The 20911-nt window shown below is 40.4% G+C and overlaps 2 protein-coding genes and 1 non-coding gene across 5 annotated transcripts; 1 reads left to right on the plus strand and 2 right to left on the minus strand.

Moving 5' to 3' along the window:
* The first annotated feature begins 824 nt into the window (after positions 1-824).
* Positions 825-950, plus strand: BDCG_17753. The gene has a single exon. It is a non-coding gene; the product is annotated as a tRNA-Ser (tRNA).
* Positions 951-1514: 564 nt separating this feature from the next.
* On the minus strand, positions 1515-6116 carry BDCG_08260 (the record flags this gene model as incomplete). Of its 2 annotated transcripts, XM_045424036.1 has the most annotated exons (6): positions 5518-6116; positions 5223-5450; positions 4221-4634; positions 4110-4139; positions 2031-4025; positions 1515-1936 (listed from the first exon to the last, which is right to left on the minus strand). In XM_045424036.1, exons 3-6 carry the CDS (start codon positions 4516-4518, stop codon positions 1815-1817), a joined length of 2445 nt encoding a protein of 814 aa, XP_045282477.1. In that variant the 5' UTR covers positions 4519-4634; positions 5223-5450; positions 5518-6116. The 2 variants fall into 2 exon arrangements, with proteins under 2 accessions (XP_045282477.1, XP_045282476.1); XM_045424035.1 differs by lacking the exon at positions 5518-6116 and having other exon boundaries at positions 1815-1936; positions 4221-5290.
* An 853-nt stretch (positions 6117-6969) lies between these two features.
* Positions 6970-10674, minus strand: BDCG_08262. Of its 2 annotated transcripts, none has more exons than XM_045424038.1 (6): positions 9388-10292; positions 8999-9313; positions 8462-8913; positions 8210-8381; positions 7976-8138; positions 6970-7899 (listed from the first exon to the last, which is right to left on the minus strand). In XM_045424038.1, exons 1-6 carry the CDS (start codon positions 9491-9493, stop codon positions 7521-7523), a joined length of 1587 nt encoding a protein of 528 aa, XP_045282478.1. In that variant the 5' UTR covers positions 9494-10292; the 3' UTR covers positions 6970-7520. The 2 variants fall into 2 exon arrangements, with proteins under 2 accessions (XP_045282478.1, XP_045272845.1); XM_045424037.1 differs by having other exon boundaries at positions 7130-7899; positions 8999-9316; positions 9388-10674.
* Between the last annotated feature and the right edge of the window lie 10237 nt (positions 10675-20911).

The following is a 20911-nucleotide window of genomic DNA, read 5'->3' on the forward strand; positions in this document are numbered from 1 at the left end:
CTTTCACTCTCAATCACTTCTTCTGTTGACTCAATCATGTTAAATGAATAAGCATGTATATATATATAGGGACACCTGCTGATCTCCATCTGAAGGGGAATAAGAGAGATTTTACCACTTTACATGGACTATACATAGCTGGCATACGCTGCAATTCTACATGTAGCTGGCGTACGCCGCAATTTGGTAGCATGTCTAGTTAAGAATCAGATCCTCTGTCCCCTTAAATTCCGCTCCGCCTTCGAGAAGACGCAACACTGGTGACTAGACTGGGGCGTACGCCAGCTACGTGTAGAATTGCAGCGTACGGTAAAATCTCTCTTATTCCCCTTCAGATGGAGATGAGTGAGCACTCACTCCTATATATATATTCATACTTGTTTGTTTATCATGATTGAGTCAACAGAAGAAGTGATTGGGAGTGAAAGAAGGAAGAAGTGAAAGCTCTGAGAAATAGTAGAATAGAGGAAGAAGTGAAAGCCTCTGAGAATAGTGAAATAGAGGTGAAGCTTCTGAATAAGAGAAATAAGAATGAAAGTAGAAGCTCTGAAAAGTAGCAAGAGTAGATGCTACATCTGATCTCAGATATAATCACACAGTCAGTCTAACTGTATATCACTAGAATTATTCTGTGTTTCTCTATTTATACCAGACAGCACATTTTCTCTTATTTTAATTCAATATTTCTGTTCTGTAGTAGTTAAATTTACACAAAAATTTACTCAAAAGTTTGCCTCCCTCGCCACCACACCCAAAAGACAAAACGAGTTGGCAGAGCTAGCGGATAAATACCACTCAGCGGGCCCACAAGACATCCGCAACTTGACACGGTGGTAGAGTGGTTAATACGTGAGACTTGAATCCGCCGCAGAACTGTCGAGGTTTCCGCGGCCACTGGATACGATCATCTCATACCTTCGGGTGCGCAAGTTCGAATCTTGTCCGTGTCGATTCTTTTTTTTTTTTTTTTTTTCTCCTTGTCTTATTTATTTATTTATTTTTTTCACTCTATTATTATTTTAATTTATTTTATTAAAGGCACAGAACTGCTCTTTTCAAATTCATTCTGTCTGAGACTTCAGAAGAACTTTTTAAAAAAATAAATTAATATACCAAATACCAGTACCAACATCAATGCCAGAGAGTGTGTGGCAAGTAAGAACGCTCCCCCCCCCCCGGCCCCAAAAGAAAAAAGGGGGCAAAAGGGAAAAGGGAAAAGGGAAAAGAAAAGAAAAGAAAGAAAGAAAGAAAGAAAGAAAGAAAGAAAGAAAGAAAGAAAGAAAGAAAGAAAAAAGGACCATCTCTCTCCCCCTCTCTCTCGGGGAGGAAATTGAAGACAGAAGCCCCTGCCGATCTTGAGATTCGAGGCGGACGTCGTCTTCTTGAAACGGCCCCGAACCAATTCCCAGCTGAATAGACATAACGATGCAGATGCCGCGCCAGCCATTGAATTCATCACCAGCCTGACGGGGTAGTTAGTTATTCATTCTAATCGTAGCATAAGCTGTGCTGTGCTGTACTGTACTATAGTGTACTACTATTGCTACACGGAAAACTAGAGAGGAAAATAATAAAGTAAACCGATAATCTAACGGAGAAAGAGTATATATATATAGATATTATTTGGTATGCTACAATAAGATGTAAAACCTATGCTATGTACTGTTGCAGAGCAAGTCAAGCAAGAAACAAGACCAATGATGCCCGGTAGTGATATGCAATATTTATATTAATATGGTCATCATCACATCAAAGCCGAAAACCAAAAGACACAATCAACATAATCAAAACCAACCAACCAATCAGTCAATCAATCAATACTCATTCAACTTCAACACCTTCCCTACCAGCTTCCGCTTCGGAGGCTTATCCCGATCTCTATCTGCCTGCAGCCCCTTAAGCGCATATAGCAGCATCCCGGCATCGAAGAACCCATCTATATGTAAAGGAGTCCCCAGTTAGTATTCATAACAACGACGCAAAGAAGCCTGACAGAGAAGGAAAGAAAGTAAAGATTTTTTTGAACTTACATCCACCCATCCCATCATCCTCCGCCTCCGCCTCCGCACTATCCGTCATCGGCGTCTCCCCTCCCCTCCCCCCACCAACCACATGCTGCGGAGCAACCCTCACCATCCTTCCCTTTCCCTTCACCCGCTCTCCAAGCGTCACCGCCAGCGGCGCACTGCGAGCCTCCGCATCCATCTGCCGCTCGCGCACACTACTGGGGACGACGGGTTTGTGCTGCGTCGAGCGCAGCAGCTTGCGAATCTCGTACAGATACGCTTCGAGGGACTGGATGAAGCGGGTTGTCTGTCTATGCTTGGACGAGGCGCAGATGGAGATCGAGTCATCTTTGATGATGTAGCCGATGCCGAAGCCGTCGCCGGAGGTGGGGCCGAAGCCGAAGTGGCGCAGCGAGGGGTTGCCGCAGTTGGAAGTGGAGAGGATCGTGTTGTTGATTTTGTCCCAGCCGGCGTCGTTGAAGAGGGCCGGGGTGTGGGCGAGTTGTTGGAGACGGATGTTGCGCGAGCTGCTGGTGGAGTAACTGGAGGATACGCCGTCGCCAGATGAGGAAGATGGGCGGGAGACGGTGGTGGAGCCCTGTGCTGGTAGCGGCGAAGAGGGGTCGACCTTTGAACCATTCTCGACGGGGCTCGAATAGCCGTTCGCACTCGGTGGTCCATCATCGAAGGAGCGCTGCCAGAGGCAGTAGAGGGCGTAGAGATGTCGGTCTTGACCCTTGCCTTGCGAGCAGATCTTGGTAACTGCGGTGTGTTTTTCTGTAGCTTTTCGGAGGGCCGCTACTTTCTCCGCTGCGGGACGCTCGTCCCAGAACGTTCGCACAAACTCGACGGATTCGTGGGATACGGTTCTGACTGCCTCCGTGCGCCCGTGGAGGAAGAACTTGGTCATCGCTGGCTCGTACGTATTCTCTACTAGGCCGTAGAGGCCGTAGTAAGCGGCTTGGAACGCCATTTGAACGAATGCATCAGGCGAGAAGCCCATTGAGGTGATGAAATTCTTCCCGTAGCCGTTAAAGTCGAGGACTTGAAATTCGTGCTGATGTAATAGATCCGCAAGGTGCGATTCGGCGAATCGAAGGGCGATGCTGAGTTCCGGGCCCATGTCCCACTCGAGTTTGTGTGGGGTTGTGCTTACATTCGATGCAAAACTTTCGGGGCTGCGCTTTGATGGTGGAGGGCTTGTGGTTGCCCACAGACTAGGGGCCTGGCCGTTAATCGACCTGGCAAACCGTAGGATCGTGTCGGTGTAGACGTCACTGGCGAATCGGAGCACAGTATGACCGTCGACACCAGTATGTTCAAAGTTGATCCCGGCACTACCGTTCTTGCAGACGATGATCTGCAGCTTGTCATACCATCGGTTTGTGCAGGTTCCTATCTGTACACCTTTCACCACCTCATTGGTCCCGCATAGCATATTGGCGCATAGCTCAGCAGTGTTTGACGGTTCTGTAGAATCCAGACACAAAACAAATAGAGCAGTATCGACGATATTCAAACACTCCGCATTGTTAGATCCCGGATCTTTGGTCAGGATATCTCTCAAGCCTGACCAGATTTTCCGATTCTCCGTACTGAGCACGCCAAGCGCCCCCTTAGCAGCCTCCTGGATTGGCGTCTGCTCTGCATCTTCGATAATTACTTGAAGATTAAGAGAGATATCCCTTTCACTCATAAGAAGGTCATTATTTTCGTCAAGAACGTCGAACCAGTAAAATTGGCCTCGGCATAGGACCACCATATGTTTAGCAGCCGAATCTTGACCAATGATGCACCCATTCTCCGTTGGGACTCGTGCTGTGCCAAATAATCTCGAATATTGAAACATGCAAAGTGGTTTCCCACGGACTATATCGGGAGCCAACTCCTCTCTTCGAACAGCTCGAACGAACGATAGCGCGGACACTACCAACGACGCTGCGCGAGTGACCTGGTTGTTCCTGGAAGGAGTGGGATCATCCTCCAAGAGGAAAAATGGATTGAGATTGAGGACAACAGCTACCTAAGTGTTAGCCGCATATCTCTTCGATCCACGCCGCAGTACTGCCGAAAAAGAAACCATGTTTCCAGGAGGAAACTTACGATTGTCATAATTCAAATAAGAATCGTACCCTGAAAAAAATAGGTCAATAATTTTTCTGGAGTCGCCACATAAAGCAACAATAAATACATCGAATGTTAGAATAAACTCACAAAATTGCTCAATATAACTCGACTTCGACGTAGCATATTTCTTCAGCTTATTTTGTAATTCCGGGCCGTCTGTCCTGAGAAACTCGTGTACAGCGGCTCTCGTCTCCTCCTGCTCCCTAGCGGACTGTAAAGGAGCCAGACACTCCAGATATCTGGTGCATGTGGTTTCGAGATCTGGGATCGGGAGCTTGGGGAGCGAGTCTTGGTTTGCAAAGGTTATGCCTTTGTGGACCGTCTGAGGCGGGTTAGAGTTGGGATCCGAGTTGGAGTTGAAGTTCGCATCCTCCGCTCCAGCCATGGCGCTTCGAAGCGTTCCCTTGGCCTCCGAAATTCCGTTTGGAAGTTTGGGGTTTTTCGACTTTGCGTCTTCAGCCAGAGTCTCCCCTAAGGGTTTGGGCTTAGTAAAGAACCGGACTGCCAAGGTGGAGTATGACATCATTATTTTTTTCAACTGGTTAGCAAAAAGAAAGCGCTAGCATTAAACCAAAGGGGGGGGGGGGGGGTTCTAAGCGTAACGAGAGGCAAGGAGGGTGGGTATTGAAAGGAGTCGCAGGGCACTGCGGTAGAAATAGTGGCAATCTTGCAAACAATAAGACGGCATCGAGGCAGTTTAAAATTCTGGCAAAAGTAGAAGAGTGAAAAGAGGCAAAGTGGACATGATCCCTTTTTACAAAGACAGTATAAGTAAAGTGCCTGGTCCGGAAAAGATGGCAGATCCGCGATATTTTCTCCCTGTACGCAGTAGCCTAGAACCAGATGAGATGGGGAATAGAAAGTGGGAGAATGAAGGTCTGTGCTATATATACGAACAGCAACAAAGAGCGATACACTACTGGCGCTTCCCGCAGTTAACCCCACGACCTGGGAGAATGATACCAGAGGGCAGCAGCAGGCAACCCCGGAACACGTGAGGTTGGGGGAGGGGGGATGACGGGGCTGAAGGAGGTGCGTGGATGACGCTCAAGCCAAGCGGAGGAACCGATGAGGGAGGAGAGAGCTCACCTCTTGGGGAAGAAAACACCGAAGAGGACCGGCCAACGCTTGGGTGAGAGAGTCTGTGACCGACAAGATAACTCGACAAGGTGCGCCGTAAGGGGGAGGAGATAAGCCTGAGGCAACGCGCCTGGGGGTGTATCGGGGTAACGGATGGGATGGGTAGCAGTAGCTAGCGCAGGAGCGAAGTATATCAGACCAGCTCGCTGTGGAGCAAGCTTCACGAGGATGAGGAACCTATTCGCCAAAGTTAGACGTGGGACAAGTCTCATCGTTAGTTACAGATATGCGCGTGAGGTACTACGGGGTTGAGACTGGGAGCAAGAGTGCACTAGATGTTGGTGGTAACTAGTAGTTAGTGGTAGTGGTGTGTGGTGGTTGGTGGTGGTGGTGGTGGTGGTGGTGCAGGATGTGAGGAGTGAGTGGTTGTGGTTGTGGAAGCGGAGTTGAGGCTGCAAAAGCATCACACCCCGCCTGTCAGCTGCAGGTTCACAACTTACTGTGCCTACCTACCAGTTAGTTACAGTTCAGAACATCCCTTTGACAACGGATAGAGCTTAGAGGAGCAACAGAAGATCAGTATTATTAATAACGAGAGATTCACCCATATCTATGTATAAGGATCTGTCTATGAGAACTAGCAGAACAGATACTTGTCTCTTGCCCGCTTCAAATCCCCACATGCATATGCCAACTTGCCAAGCAGTACTCCGTAGGATCCTCTCCAAAGTCTTGGTAGTTAAGCACTAAGAATTTAAGGTGTAACTTTGTTACAGGCATAAAGTATTCCCATTCCCTTTTCTTAAGGAGGTTAATGTCTGTGGCACCTGAATAACCAGCGACAGCTTAACTAAAGCTAGCCTAAATCCCAGGGGCTGGAGAATGGAATGATAACAGTATCTTAAATTCTTAGCGCTAATCAAAACTTTTGAGAGGACCCTTGGATCCTTCGTATAATGATTGATGAAACAACCGACCTTTGAAATGAGCTTCATTCCCTGTGGTCGGATTTTCTACTCATTGCACGAGATTGAATCGGCTTAGTCATTATTCTACATAATTCTTTCTATATCATATTGTGGTTTTATGACTTTATGGTGGTTTTTTAAACCCACATAGTTACTTTCTTGCAAAATCCACCCACCCGCTGCTGTTAGAGGATGCGAATTCCCGCCGCTAAACAAAATCGCCCGAGCACACTCCGCCCTGCTTATTTATGATTATTCTAACTTGAGTAACACCCATTATTCTTGCTGCTGCAAGCCGGCAAATTAGCATCGTAGCACCGCACAATCCAGTTGTCACCACCCTTTTATCCCCGCCCGGCGCGCGCCCGTCCGTCCGGCTCGGGCGTGAGGAAAGAAAAAATGCGCAAATAGGATTTTGTGGGCGGAGCGGGAAGGGCTTCGCTTCTCCGGAGTGCTGCTACCTATTCTCAGCAATTTATACTGAGTACGGTAGTCCCCTCTTTTTGATAGGGACGGCCGCACTAAATTATAAGGCACGGCTCAGCAATTGGCTTTCCATTCATTAATACATAAAAAAAAACTGGAGGTAAAAAGTAGTGGTTGAGAAGAATAATGAAAATATAGAAAATCAGTTCTGCGGTAAGCTTGTCACAGTGGAGATCTCGTGGAACGGTGGAAGTGCTCAGATGTCCAGAGGAAAAAAGCTGAAATCTAAGCACTCATCACCGTGCACTATACCTTTTTTTTTTTTTTTTTTTTTTTTTTTTTTTTTTTGGGGGGGGGGGGGGGGGGGGATCTCAAGCCACAACCATAGCCAATTAGTTAGTGATGGAAAAAAAAAAAAAAAAAAAAGCCAACCGGCCGCATCATCCTTCTAGAACAATGAGGAACAAAGCTGAGACAAATAATCTAATTTATTTTTACCTTCTACGGTAAAAAAAACAAGGGGGGGGGTCCAATGACGTCTCCGGGAAAGTTGTGGAGTTCATTGCGATATAAGGGTTTCCAGTAGCGATCAGTCAAACACGAAACAGTGGTTGCCCAACTGGGTATATCAACTTTTAAAAGCTATAAACATGACGCCCCCGTCTTATCCAGATTAATCATTAACTGTAGATATCCTTCATATACGGCTAAATGGTATCTCAAATGTTATTAGAATATTAATGAAGGGGAAACGCCCGCTCAAAGCAAACAAGAAAGAAAGAAAGAAAAATGAAACGCCATGCAATGCAATGCAATACCGTGCCGCATACAGCAGCGCAGCCAATATGTAAAAAGAAAAACGGAAACGAGGTAGTAGAGGTAAAAAAATCTCCCAATAAAGCATTCCCGCCGATCAGGCAAGATACTTCTTCGTAAACACATTCCTCGTCCACCCGTCCTCGCCCAGAACAACCTTCCTCTCCAACCGATACCTGCCCAGCCGCGGCATCAACTGTGCCCAGATGAGCCAGTAAACGCCGCCGGCGAGCACAATCGCAATTCCCACGAGGCAGTGGAGGTAGTAAGGGAGCTCATCGTAAACGTTCTGGTCGCCCGTTGGCGGCACGAAGGGGGCGATGACGAGATACATGTTGCTGAGGAGGAAGAAGATTACCACCGGTAGCGTTGCGGAGACGGGCGGGTTCCAATTGTATTTGGCGCGGTTGAGGTAGAGGTGGATAAGGCCGGCCGCGACGAAGGTGTTGATTATGGAGAGGGGGTAGGAGATTACGCTGTGGAGTTAGGTGTTAGCTGATATACTTCATACTTCAAGGGATGGTGTCTAAGGGGCGGTTTCGTGGGACGGACTTAAGAATGAAGTTGTAGGCATCGCCCGGCGGAGGTGCTAACATGATAACGACAGAAACAACCCAGTGCTCGAACAGGCCTGCAAATGGCGCGTTGAAAGGTTTATTGCTCGACCAGAGTCGAGAGAAGGGAAGGATTCCCTCGCGGCCAAGTTCTTGAACCACTGTACATGATATTAGCCCCACTGTCTAAATTATACAAATTGATGGTGAAAGGTTCGGGGAAACGACATACAGCGGCCCTGCGAGAAAATGACGCTGAGCACGTTGCCGAATGCCGACAGCGCGACGAAGACGGACAGTGCTCTTTCGGCTTGAGGGCCGAAGACATTTCGAAAGAAAGATGCCGCAAGCACACGGCCGGAGGAAAGTATTTCTTCCTTTGGGACCGCAGCGAAATACGCAACCTATTCATCAACTGTGGTAAGCAGGGAAATCAATCACATTTTGGCGGAAGGGAGGGTTAGGGGAAAAGGACTCCACATACATTAACCAAGATGTACAAAATCGACACGAGCCCTAGCGCTAGAGGAGCAGCGATCTTCAACGTCCTCACTGGATTTTTCGTCTCGCTCAACGCATAATTGGCATTGCTGTACCCGATGAAGCTCCATATGACATTGTACAGCGCGGTGACCACTCCATATGCGCTTCCTGTGGTTCCCTCAAAAGCGTTCTCAAAATTGTTGGGCTTTTCGACTTTTAGCGCTCCCCCAAGGGCGGCCCAGCCGGCAACAACGATTACGATGATAACAAGGAGCTTGATTATGCCCAGAAGGTTCTGCAGTCGCAATCCCCATTTCATCGCAAGGCCGTGGATTAGAAAGGCGGCTGTGATGCAAGCAAGTCCGACGCCTCGCTGGTTCCATCGGTTTACCTCGATCTGGGCTGCGTGTAAGATGTACTCGCCAAATACGACTGAATTTGATCCTGCCCAACCTATTAATTAACTAGTCAGCAAGGGCAGGACTAGTTATAGGCGGGTGCCCTTTGTTTCGAGGACTGGAACGCTGGGCTCGCTCACCTAGCAAAACGACGTAGCCTGTATACAAGCACGAGGTGAGGAACCGTGGCTTTCGAAAAACATATTCCAGGTAGTTTTTTTCTCCACCGTTTCGAGGCAGCCCGGTTCCAAATTCAATGTACACCGCCATGCCCGCGGCCGCGATGATCATGCCAGCAACCCATATGAACAAGCTCAATCCAACACTTCCTGAGAGCGCGAAGATGCTACTTGGCGTGGCAAAGATTCCGGTGCCAACCATGCGATTGAAGATGAGAAACACGGCCGATGTGAGTCCGATCTGGCGGCGGGAGGAACTCGTTTGATAAGAATCACCTACTTAAAGACCTAGTCAGTGAAGCTGTACCATATTATCCAACACGTTCGTCAATTTCAAATCGTTCACTTACTGTCTGGCTGTCCCTCCTCACCGGTCTGATAGCCTTCATTGAGGCTCTCGTTGCTTGACGAACGCCTTAACCCAGAGGTTAACCAAGTCTTTTCACCAGGCGGCATCTTAGGTCTATAAAGTAATCCACGCGTAACGCTGGAATATTATTTGGGGAAACGAACGACGTGATAAAGCAAGTGAGATAAAAAATAATTATATATGTAGGTCTATAAAACAACGAGCGAGAAAAGAAACGAGCGGTATCTGATAGATTGATAAAGATAGACCTCATGCCAGCGTTCCCATCACTAATTTTTGAGGTATTTTCAGGAGAGAAGATGCAATAATTAATGCAGAGACGCAATATCGACCTATGAAGAAGTCTAGGGATAAGGCGTGTTTGAACCTACAGAAGGCGGAATAATCACAGCAATGCAGTTTGCACATCATCGTGCCCATATCCATATAAACCAAAAAATTCAAAAAATTCCAAAAAAAAGAAGCTTTCTGAACTCCAACATCATGATGTCGTGATTTAGAGATTGAAAAACGCAATGATTCGGTGGATGCGGACCACCATTTGCCCTGGTTTGTAGCTATCTCATTGGCCCGGGGGCGGGGGCAGCTGGGTCTGAAGCACCAGAAATCCACAGAATCAGGGGTCATCATGGCCGTGGTTGAGGCAAAAGTATCCAAGGATCCTTTTGTGTCCCTAGATAAAAATAGGAAAGGAGGCTGAAAAGTCAATAATTGCTTGGTTTTGTTTTGATATGAAATTATTTTTCTGATAGATTCTGAATATGTCCGAGGCAGGCGGCTCTTTGGTATCCTTCCATGATTCAATGCCCACAAGCCAGAACAAAAGTAAGGAGTAAGTAAAAAAAAGAAATGGAGAGGTGATAGAAACTGGCATCGATATCGCCAACAGAACCTATCGCTGACGTTGATAAAAGCTGCCAAGACAGGTAACTACCGATATTTTGACGAATTTGAGGTGCTAAAGGTGCTAAGCCTTGGCATCTGATTACAAGATATCAAGGGCTTGAACTTCACAATCATCGAAACTAACACCGTATCACAGCTACAAAAGATTGATTGACTTTAGGACCGTGACACAGATTCCCCTGTTATCAAACCCAATCTAAATGCACTCACTCAGGCCCTTGGTAACGGCTGTCAATGGCTGGCAAGTACTTCTTCACAGTTCCAGAACAATTACACAGAATACACTGCGTACAATTGCGTGACGTGTAAAGATACTAATTGATAAATAACATCAACAAGAGGACCACGGCGCCAATTTCCTATATAAAAATAAAGGGAGAAAATGCGAGAGACCTCGTCAAAAGAGCATGGTGGGAATTATATAGTGCGTATACCCGGTCAAGCCTTCAGGGTTGGTGACATCGCTGGAATCATCTCTGAGCTTAACTACGTCCATGACCTACGGCTTGATTCTGTGTGGTTGTCGCCTATCCTCCAGTTGCTGCAACTAGATATGGGCTAGGACCTACCCAATTTCTTTTCAGACCCATCCGCCCTATAGGACGGTGAAGGATGTGGGAGCCCTATGTTAACATAACTGGGGCTTGATATATGTTATGGACCTTGTCTTCACTCATACTTCTGATCAGGTTATATGCAGGCGTCTGTTTTGCTTAGCCTGTAGTCCATGTATATGTATGTACAGTACATCATGTTTCTCTTGATGATTTATCAAGCTGACCTTTCTGTTCAGGTAGCATGAATGGTTCAAGCAGTCGGTGTCCTCGCTGCACAATCCGTATATGAATTGGTGTATTTTGGAAAAAGCCCAAAATATGTCGCTGACGACTCAATAACTGGAAATCTCATCTCAGGGGTATTTTTTACTCCTCTCAATTGAGCATAATGCCCAATGTCCCTTCTAGAAAATATGAACGGCAGGATATATAGATACACCAATCCATCGTAAGAACTAACATGTTCCAGACTCAGCCTGGGAGCCCGTGCTCTTCATCCAACAAATACTACTACACCTCTACACGAAGGAATTAACCCGACCTAAATTGGGAGAATCCAAAAGCACGCGCAGAGGTACACCAGATTGTGCGTCACTGGCCTGACAAAGGAGTTAACGGGTCGGGTTCCCTATTGACGTGATCAACTTCATCAGCAAGGACTCAGGGTTCTCGAATGCACCGATCACAGACTCCTCCCAGTAGTCGTGGCAAGATGGTTTAATGCACTACTCCTACACACCTTTCATCTACCAAGGACAGGAATTAGATATGATTCAACTCAACGTGCCCGCCCGCCCTCCCGCAGTATTCCTTAACCACCGGGGGAGAACTACGCAACTGGTATGCGGATGAGGATGAGGCGGCGCTTCCCCCACACACTCACACGTTGGGAAGACTTTCCTCTATATCCGCTAGATAGCAAGGCGGAATTGTTGAAGTCTTCTGTGCCCGCTTGCAGGAGTGAGTCCCGGGGCGATAGAGCCGTGGGTCTGACTCCACGGTGATTTTAAGGGCTAGGATCCCTCCCGCCTGGGGGGAGGGGGGGGCTGATGTTGGGAGTTTGAGTGAGTATTGGAAACTAGTGGAACGGTTGTCGGGGGGGGGGGGGGGGGGGGGGGGGGAAAAAAACGGTTTCAAAAAGGGGGGGTTTGGGTTAGGGGATTTTGGGGGGGTTCGGATGATTGAAGGAGGAGGGACGAAGGTCCTATTGGGCCGTTAGTTAGTTAGAGGTGTTTGTGGTTGGTTATTTATTCTAGCAGATGGGAGATGCCTCCATCTACTTACGCCAGCAAAACAAACAACCAGCTACAACATGAGAGGTAGCATGCTCATGACATCAAACTATATCTTGCCTTTCTGTCCTCACCTCCATCTCTCCCTCCAGCTCCTTCTAACTACTAACTAACCATCCCGAAAAGACAGCCTATCAATCCGCATAACAAACCAACCACAAACACGAAGAGACAACCAGAAAAATCCAGATTCCCCTATACCTACCTACCTGCCCGCCCACCGCCCCTGGATATCTACCCACCTAAGTATACCGTGTCCACGACCTCATCATCAGGACCTTGCCCTGTCCAGTTAATTCTACCACCAGCCCGATCATTTAGCGCACAATAATAAGGGCCCCTTCTGAGCTCTATGCCGCGCCCCTCCCCCTCCTCCCAGCACTCAATATATTCTCCCGAATATCCCTTCTTTTCCCACAAGATTCTCGTGCCTTACGACCTTGAGCACAAAAAAAAAAAAAAAAAAAAAAAAAAAAAAAAAAAAAAAAAACAGCCAACGAAGAACCGAACCGAACACTTTTAAACTCAGTTCTCACTTCACCTTCACACGCTTGAAGGAATAGAGATCACCACATAACACCAAAGGAAGCCATCTCAATCTCAATCAATCAATTAATTTTTCTTTCAGCCTTATTTATCTCATTCCTCTCACATTGCTCAAACAAGAAAAAACACTTTTCTCTCCATGAGAGACATGTGACTTCCTTCCTGTATCCATACGGGAAGAACGTAGGGTTATTACACGACCGGATTATGGTTGTTCCACCATTTCAATCAGCGACACGGTCGCCGAGCTGTAAATCATAGTATAATGGTGAATGAATGATGGAATCACTGTAAATAAGTGATAAACTGAAAAAATCAATTATCATATTAGCAATGTCATCAAATTCAATCTACATAATCACTAATTCTTAAAACTATCTCATTTGCTGGTATCATTTTCTATTGAAAATCATGAACACTTCTATCTAAATTCTTCTGAATCAACTGAATCAAGTTTCTTTCATAGTCTTCATTTTCAGCTATGTTGCTCTCATTGATCACATCACTGAACTTATGAATTGAGGTTTACAGATTAGTCATGATCTGAGAGACACTATCATCAGTCATCTGATATTTGAAAGTTGAGGTTTTAAGATAATCAGATATCAGGCATTTGAAAGTCTATACAATTATTAATCTCTGAATAAATCTGAGAATCATTTCATCAACTCTAGCTTACTGTTTCAGTGATTATTTCATAAGTCTGAGAACTCAGAACACTCATCAGAGTCAGAAGATTGAAGAAGAAGAAGAGAGAAGAATTGACAGTGATAACAGAGAGATCAGTGAGAGTTGTAGAGAGAGAAAGAGAATTATCACTATTAATAGATTTCTTATCACTGCTGCTCTCATTGACTGTATTACTAAGAAGTTTGATAATTATTTCAAATTGATTTATTATTTCATACATTTCAATGAAAATGTGCTACACTTTCTCTCTGACACTGTTAATTAAGTTTGTGAGATTTTTCATTGCTGCTTTTTAACTCTTATAATAATTGTTAACTGATCTCAAGATCTTCTGCTGAATAGTAAGCTTTATATTTTCAATATTTAATTTTATCTTTTCAATAACAATTTTCTTCTTCTTCATAGCAATTTTCTTCTTTTTAATCTTTAATTTGACTCTTTCAATATTCAACTTAATCTTCTCAATTTCAAGTTTGACTTTTTCAGTGAAACTGATAGATGTATTTAAGACTTTCAATATAATAGCTACACTCTTCATTTTTTGATTTTCTGCTTTCTGTCAATGTGTCTTTGCTTTCTTGATTTGCTTGAATAAATCCTTCACTGTCTTCAGCATGACTGACTTAACTGATTTCTTCATAACTGTTGAAATGATAAGATAAAACTCATGAGTTCAGACTAGATTTTTAATTTCATCTTTGAATTCATTGAGACATATCACACAATCTTTCTTTTCATAGTTGCAGTTTGAATATGACTTTGTACTTTCTTCAACTTTGTCACAAACAGCATCAATATAACAGAGAAAGATATATAAGATGCAATGTTCACATATTATTAACTTGTCTGACTGATTAAGAGTTTTCAGTCTGATCACTGTCTCTTTCTCTTGTGCTTTTGCAGCTGCTGCATGTGTACACTTGAGAGTATTGCTGATTATTTGTACTGCTGTTATTATTATTATTACTGTTGTTGATGCTGTTGTTAATACTGTTATTAATGCTGTTATTAATACTGTTGTTGATACTGTTATTGATGCTGTTATTAATACTGTTATTAGTGCTGTTGTTGATGCTGATGCAATGATTCACTGATATTCTTACTGTACTGTGCACACACAGTATCTTATATTAGAACTTTTGATTCTTAAAGCTTTCTATTGCAACTGGCAGAATACTAATCTTACTGAAGATAAGAAAAGACTGAGTGAGCTGAATGAACTGATAAATCAATGTTTACATTGTGATATGATTGTGAGAAGAAAGAAGAAAGAAAAGAAAAGAAGAATGACAAGTTAACATTCTCTTTATATGTATTGTTGATTCTTTTATAATACTTTTATATTTTAGAAGACTTCTGAACACAATCAATCAGTACATCTGACAGATTCTATTCATATCTTATTTTTGAAACAAATACTTTCTGTGCAGGCTATCATTGAATGAACTACAGCTATTTTGAATATAAAATCATTTCTATTAATCAGAAACAAGTGTTCAATATACTGTCAGAAATATATCTACAGAATTTCAGATAAATAAGAAGATTTTCTAGTGCAGTGAAATCAGTGATTCTGCTGCAGTCATAATTATACAAATTTTAGAGAATATGATAATTTTCATCAGTGAATATCAAGACAGGTATATTCTAATTATATATATTAAAGTATATATTAACTAATTTATATATAAAACTCATAGAAAACTAAATATATTGAAATAGAAATAAGTTATGTCAGAACTCTCTGTATCACTGAACACTCTACATCACAGATCTGTCTTTTATCAGAAGTGTATCTGAAAATTTTATCTTTTTCTGCATCTTCTCTCACACATCTTTCATCATACATCTTTTTTTAACTGTCAGAGTATTCTGAATTGTCTCTGCAAAATCATCTCTGATAATTTGTTGATATTCAGAAACATCACTCATAAGATCTCAAAATGTCAGAATATCTTGTCATTGCAGCATAGCTTCAATGGAATTTTCATTTGTATCAGCATCATCAAATATTTTGACTTGAGTTATCAGATTTACATATATCTCTATTTTTTAGAATCAGTTTCTTGTTTCTCAGTCTGATGTTTTTCAAACTGATGTTAACTTATGTTTCATATATTATTATCCTTGCTCAGAGAATCAATCAAAGTCAATGATTTCTCATACTCAGTAAAAAACCAAGAAGAACTTTTCAGTGATAAACAAATCATAAAAATAGTCAAAGATTATTGACTCTTCATAGTAGTTATGTAATCTGATTATCACTGAACTTTCTCTGCTTTTTATCTTCTTCTGTTGAACATGATTCTATATCAATAAATGATTAGTTAAGTTGATCAGACAAGTTTTAATATCTCACTGAAAAGTTTAGATTTATCTAAGATTTCTCACTAAAAGATCAAGATATCTCATCAGAGGCTTGATATATCTCACTGAAAAGTTGAGATTTTTACTAAGATCTGAAATACTGAAAATACTTGCTTTCATTTCTTTCAATGTTCTTGACTTTCATGTCTTTATTACATTAAGCATTGTAATTCAGCTTGATGAGAATATGTATGAGATTTTATCCTTTGTTTTTATCACCTCTGTGACTGTCTTATTCAGATTGTTCTTTGAGAATGTAAGAAAATATATTCATCTGATTTCAACACAGAGCTTTTGTTCTGTCAGCTGAATTTTCTTCTCATACACTTCTATATCTGAGTGCTGGATTCAGTGACATCTCTTCAACAGATTACTGAATGTCAAGAATGGGTTTAATTCCTTGTCTGTCTGATATTCTTCATTGATGTCATTATGTTCATTCTATGATACAGATATATCAATATATGATTTCTTTTAAAATCAGCGATTTGTCTCAGTAAATCTATCAGATGAGAGAGTTCAGAGAGATCTATTAAACTGAGATCTATGATCATGCTTATTTTCAGAATTTTGATAGAATTTTGATAGTATTCTGATAAAATAATTGACTACTTGCAGGAATATAACAAAGAAAGTATGATTGTTAATATTAAGATAATATTTGTCACTGATTGTGACTAGACTGACCGTGTGACCGTGTCTGAGACCAGGACCAGATTTTTTGATAGTCTCATTACCAATTCGACTGATCTCATTACACGGTTTTAACATTAGATAGTAGTCCCATACTGTTCCAGTGAGACTTACTGTCTACTCTTGTCACATTTTCCAAATGAGACCATGATTTCCACTTCTCAATTTAAATTATTTTTATTGCTTTAAATGACTTTAAATCTCATTTGAGTGTTACCAAAAAGTGTTACTTTTTAAAAAATTAAAAATAGTCTAAAAAAAACCTTAAAATGTCTAAAAATAGTAACTTTATGCCAAGAATGAGACTAAATGAGACCAAATGAGACCACTTTCTCATTTTTTTCAAGTCATGGTCTCATTTTAAAATCTGATATATAGTCACTTTGCATGTTTTTTTGATAGCCAGTCCCAGCGGGATTCACGCCAAGAAATGTATGGGACCAGATCAAATGGGATCAAACGTGAAATTCATGGTCCCGGCAGCCAGTCTAATTGTGACTCTTATTGATATATTTCTTTTCAGTAATTCAATCTCATCTCTTTATTTTATCAAGATCACTTATTCACTTTATTCATATCTTTTCAACTATGCAACTTTTTTCTACAAATCATATCAGAAAGTAAAATATTGTGTCTGTTTAATTAAAATCTGAAACACTATCTGCTATCTGTCTCTAGACAAGAATCTGGGAATAATCAATTGAAATTTCAACATCAGAGCCTCTCTTTTCTGAAAACTACAAATGAAGATTTTACTGACAGTGATTCAGACAATGATACTCTCAGTGAAGAAGTATTGCTATTTTCAGTAAGTTTATCACTTTTAATGTCTCTATTATTATAAAAACTAACATTCTCTAAAGACAGAGTCATATAATGAGAATGCTGCTGATAATATTGAGTATATTGAGTGACTTTTGAAAGTAGCTGCTGAGAAGAATATTTTTGAAAATGATGATCAAGAGAATTCTGATGAGTCAGTTACTGATGATATTGAAATGCCAGCTGCTGATGCAATTGCTGTTACTATTACTGATTAATTTATTGATTCTGATCCAGCAATTGATATACCTCACAAATGCAGTAACTTTGAAATGAATTCATTTATTCTGACAATGAGACTCTGAGCTGAAGAGTCAGGTATTTTCTGAAAAAACTACAAATCACTACTGTAAATTCTGTGTTTATTGAAGAATATATTGCTGATAAGTCTGCTCTCTGAAGATCTATCAACTCTGAAAAAGCAATGCAGAGCATAATTTTCAATTTTATCAGTCAAGAAAACCTCAATTTCAATAGTATCATCAATGTAAATATCAACTCTGAGTTCTGCTCAGAAAAATCTTGCTGAATTCTTCATGAGATCACTCTACTTTCAAAATCTGATTTTCTTGATATCTGCTCTTCTCAAATCCTCAACTTTTCAGTGACAAATGTATATAGAAATGACAGAAATTGTCAACAATCTCACAGAGTTATGACAATCTCACAGTTAAGAGAGCTCTGTCAAATATTATTTCAGTGACTTTGTATGATATTCATTAACAAATAAACCTCTTTTTTCTTCTGATTTTATTTGATATCAGTGTGGGAATCTCAAATGCTACTACAAATCAGAGTTGAATGATATATCTTATATTAAGAGAGTGTGTTTTATCAGATGTGATTGTCAACATTCAGACATAAGGTCTCATATAATAGTTCTGAAAGTTCAAGAAGCTGTTTACTATACTCTGCAGACTGTACAAAGATTACTGTTCTTGAATTCATCATTTAGTCTCTTCAAAATAATCACAATGAAGAATGAGATGAAATATATCTTAATTACTTAAGTTCTTGATTAACTTGATATTTATATGAATACAGCATTTGAATCAGATTCTGATCTGTCAGTATATAAGAGTCAAGGTCAGTATTTTCTTCACTGAGTCATGAGAATCAAAACTGAAGTTGTTAAGATATAATCATATTGCAAATCTTCACTGATTCAGACTGAGTTAAAAATTACAGCACATGATCAAGATCTTTTGAAAAGTATATTTTACTCTGATATATAAGTTATTTCCCTGTCATATTAATTATTTATTAATGAATTTGATTTATATCAGAACATGTATTGAAGCTTGATAAGTTTTTATATGATTTCTGCACTGAGTGCTGTTGAGTACTTGAAGTGAAACAATATTTTTATTCTAATCTTTGATTCTTATGATATCAATTTTTCTGACACTGTTACTACATTGTCACATGACTTATCTACATTGAATTGTGAGAGAGTTATGATGAATATCAGTGAAGAAAAGATGAGAATTGTTGTATCTTGTATTGCATTTCTTAAAGATATGCTGCAGCAAAATAGCAATGCAGAAATCAAAGAATCAACTGCAAGAAGATCATGCTGAAGCTGTTTTATTAATGATAAAAATCAGTTAAATCTGAACTATAATCTACACAATAACAGCTGATTTTATCATCATATGTAACATCTTCAGTCTAAACTGAATGACCTACTGAATTCCACACATAGAGAGTAAATATGTCAAGAGCAGAGTATAACAGCACAGACAGTGTCTCTTTTTCAAATATATTTAAGTTTGAATTTGATCTTCTTTTTTTCTTCTGATTTATATCATAGTGAGTTCACTGATATATCAGAGATTTCACACTCATTGCTGATCAGTACTATCTTATTATTATATAATCAGTTAGAATACTTCTGAATGTTGCAGACATTCTCTTTTTCTCACAGTTGAAATTATCTACAGTCACTGATCACTCATCTCAAGAAGTATCAGCTTTAAAAACATGCTTGAGCTTCAATCATTATATCTCTTATCTTGCAATGTGAGCTCAGAGAGAAATAACTTAATCTGATAATTAAACAGATTATTTCTGCAGCATTTTCAGCATCAAATCAATTATCTATTAATCTTATTATTCAGATATATGCAGTCATTATAAGAAGTAATAGTCTATTAATGTCTCAATCTTCAAGAGAAAATGATTCTGAAGTGACTTATTAAATCATACTTACAGCTCACTAACAGTTATAATTTCTTATTGAAGCTGTGATAAGAGTAGCAGTGATATTTGAATCATTTCAAGCTAGTTCAGTTATTAGTCATCAGTTATTCTCTGCTTTAACAATGAATACAGTTACTACATATATCAGTGATTATATTAAAAAAGCAAAGCTTATATGATATATAAAGAATTGACTGAATATGCATATTAATTTACACTATATTAAGCTGATTAAAGAATATACTGTATCTAATAACTGCAATATTCTAATAGAGAAGAATAAGTATTAAGACTATAAGAATCTAGTGCAGTGAATAAATTATCAAAATATAAAGAAGACACTACTCTTGCAGAAGAGCTTTCACTGCATCTTATAACTAGTATTAAGAGATTCTTTTAACAGATCTGACTTATGTCTGATACAGAAGATTCAACAGCTATATACAGTTTGTTCAGCACTGTTTAATAATCTTCTAAGAATGAATGAAGAATCAGATAATAATAATAATTCACTGAACTACTCTATTAAGTTAGAGTTAATAAAAGATTATATTACTCTGAAGATTTTTAGTCATCTATTATTAAGCAAGATATCAGAGAAAGTTAGTATATAATTTACAAATCTCTTCAAGCTTGAATTACTTTATTCATTTCTTAATAATCTGTGAGAATTCTATGATACTGATTGAAATAAGTTCTTAGTTTTGAAACTAGATCACTGTCTGATTCTTTTCTATAATAAGTTAATATTCTCAGTTCAGTATATCTCTTCAACTAATCAATCAATCAGTTATTGACTTATTAATATATAAATCAGAGAGCATGTTCACTGAATCTCTCTTATAAAGAGAAATATTCTTCAATATCAGAGAGCTGATCTTGACTGAATTATAACTATCTTTATTTATAAAATGAGAAAGATTAAGTAGATTTTCTTTACACTTACTTCTCTATATTATATCAGACAGAATTGTCTGCTGAATCTGCTGATTTTACAAGAGAATTCTGATAGTTACACTATTATCAGACTTTCAGTGATTTAAAAGACAGCATTACATGACATTTCAATACTGAATACTGATAAAAATGATGATTATTTAATGTATGAATCTCAGACAATAAGATATTTACATTACACTTGAAATGTCTCATTTCTTTAGATAGTAATTTGATTTGTATGAAGTAGTTAACTAGTCTAACTGAATAGTATACAAGTATTGATTTTACTGACAGAACAGTATATTGTGGCTCACAGTATCTCAGTAGTATCTTGATGGTGGCATCCACTGATTACATGGTGACTGAGCTGTCCCCTGATGGTGTCAAGAAGTCCTGTGCCATTTCAACACCATCTTGATGTTTAATATTCAGTGATGTGTCGCTGAATATAATGGTGGAACATGTGTTACAATCGGCAACACGTGACACG

The sequence above is a fragment of the Blastomyces dermatitidis genome (assembly GCF_000003525.1).
Source record: "Blastomyces dermatitidis ER-3 genomic scaffold supercont1.10, whole genome shotgun sequence".
Lineage (NCBI taxonomy): Eukaryota > Fungi > Ascomycota > Eurotiomycetes > Onygenales > Ajellomycetaceae > Blastomyces > Blastomyces dermatitidis.

Coding starts and splice junctions, on each gene's coding strand:
- BDCG_08262 (XM_045424037.1), bottom strand. CDS start 9,493: ATGCCGCCTGGTGAAAAGACTTGGTTAACCTCTGGGTTAAGGCGTTCG. Junction 8,914..8,998: donor AGGCTACGTCGTTTTGCTAG/GTGAGCGAGCCC, acceptor GTTAATTAATAG/GTTGGGCAGGATCAAATTCA. Junction 8,139..8,209: donor CATTTTCTCGCAGGGCCGCT/GTATGTCGTTTC, acceptor TATCATGTACAG/TGGTTCAAGAACTTGGCCGC.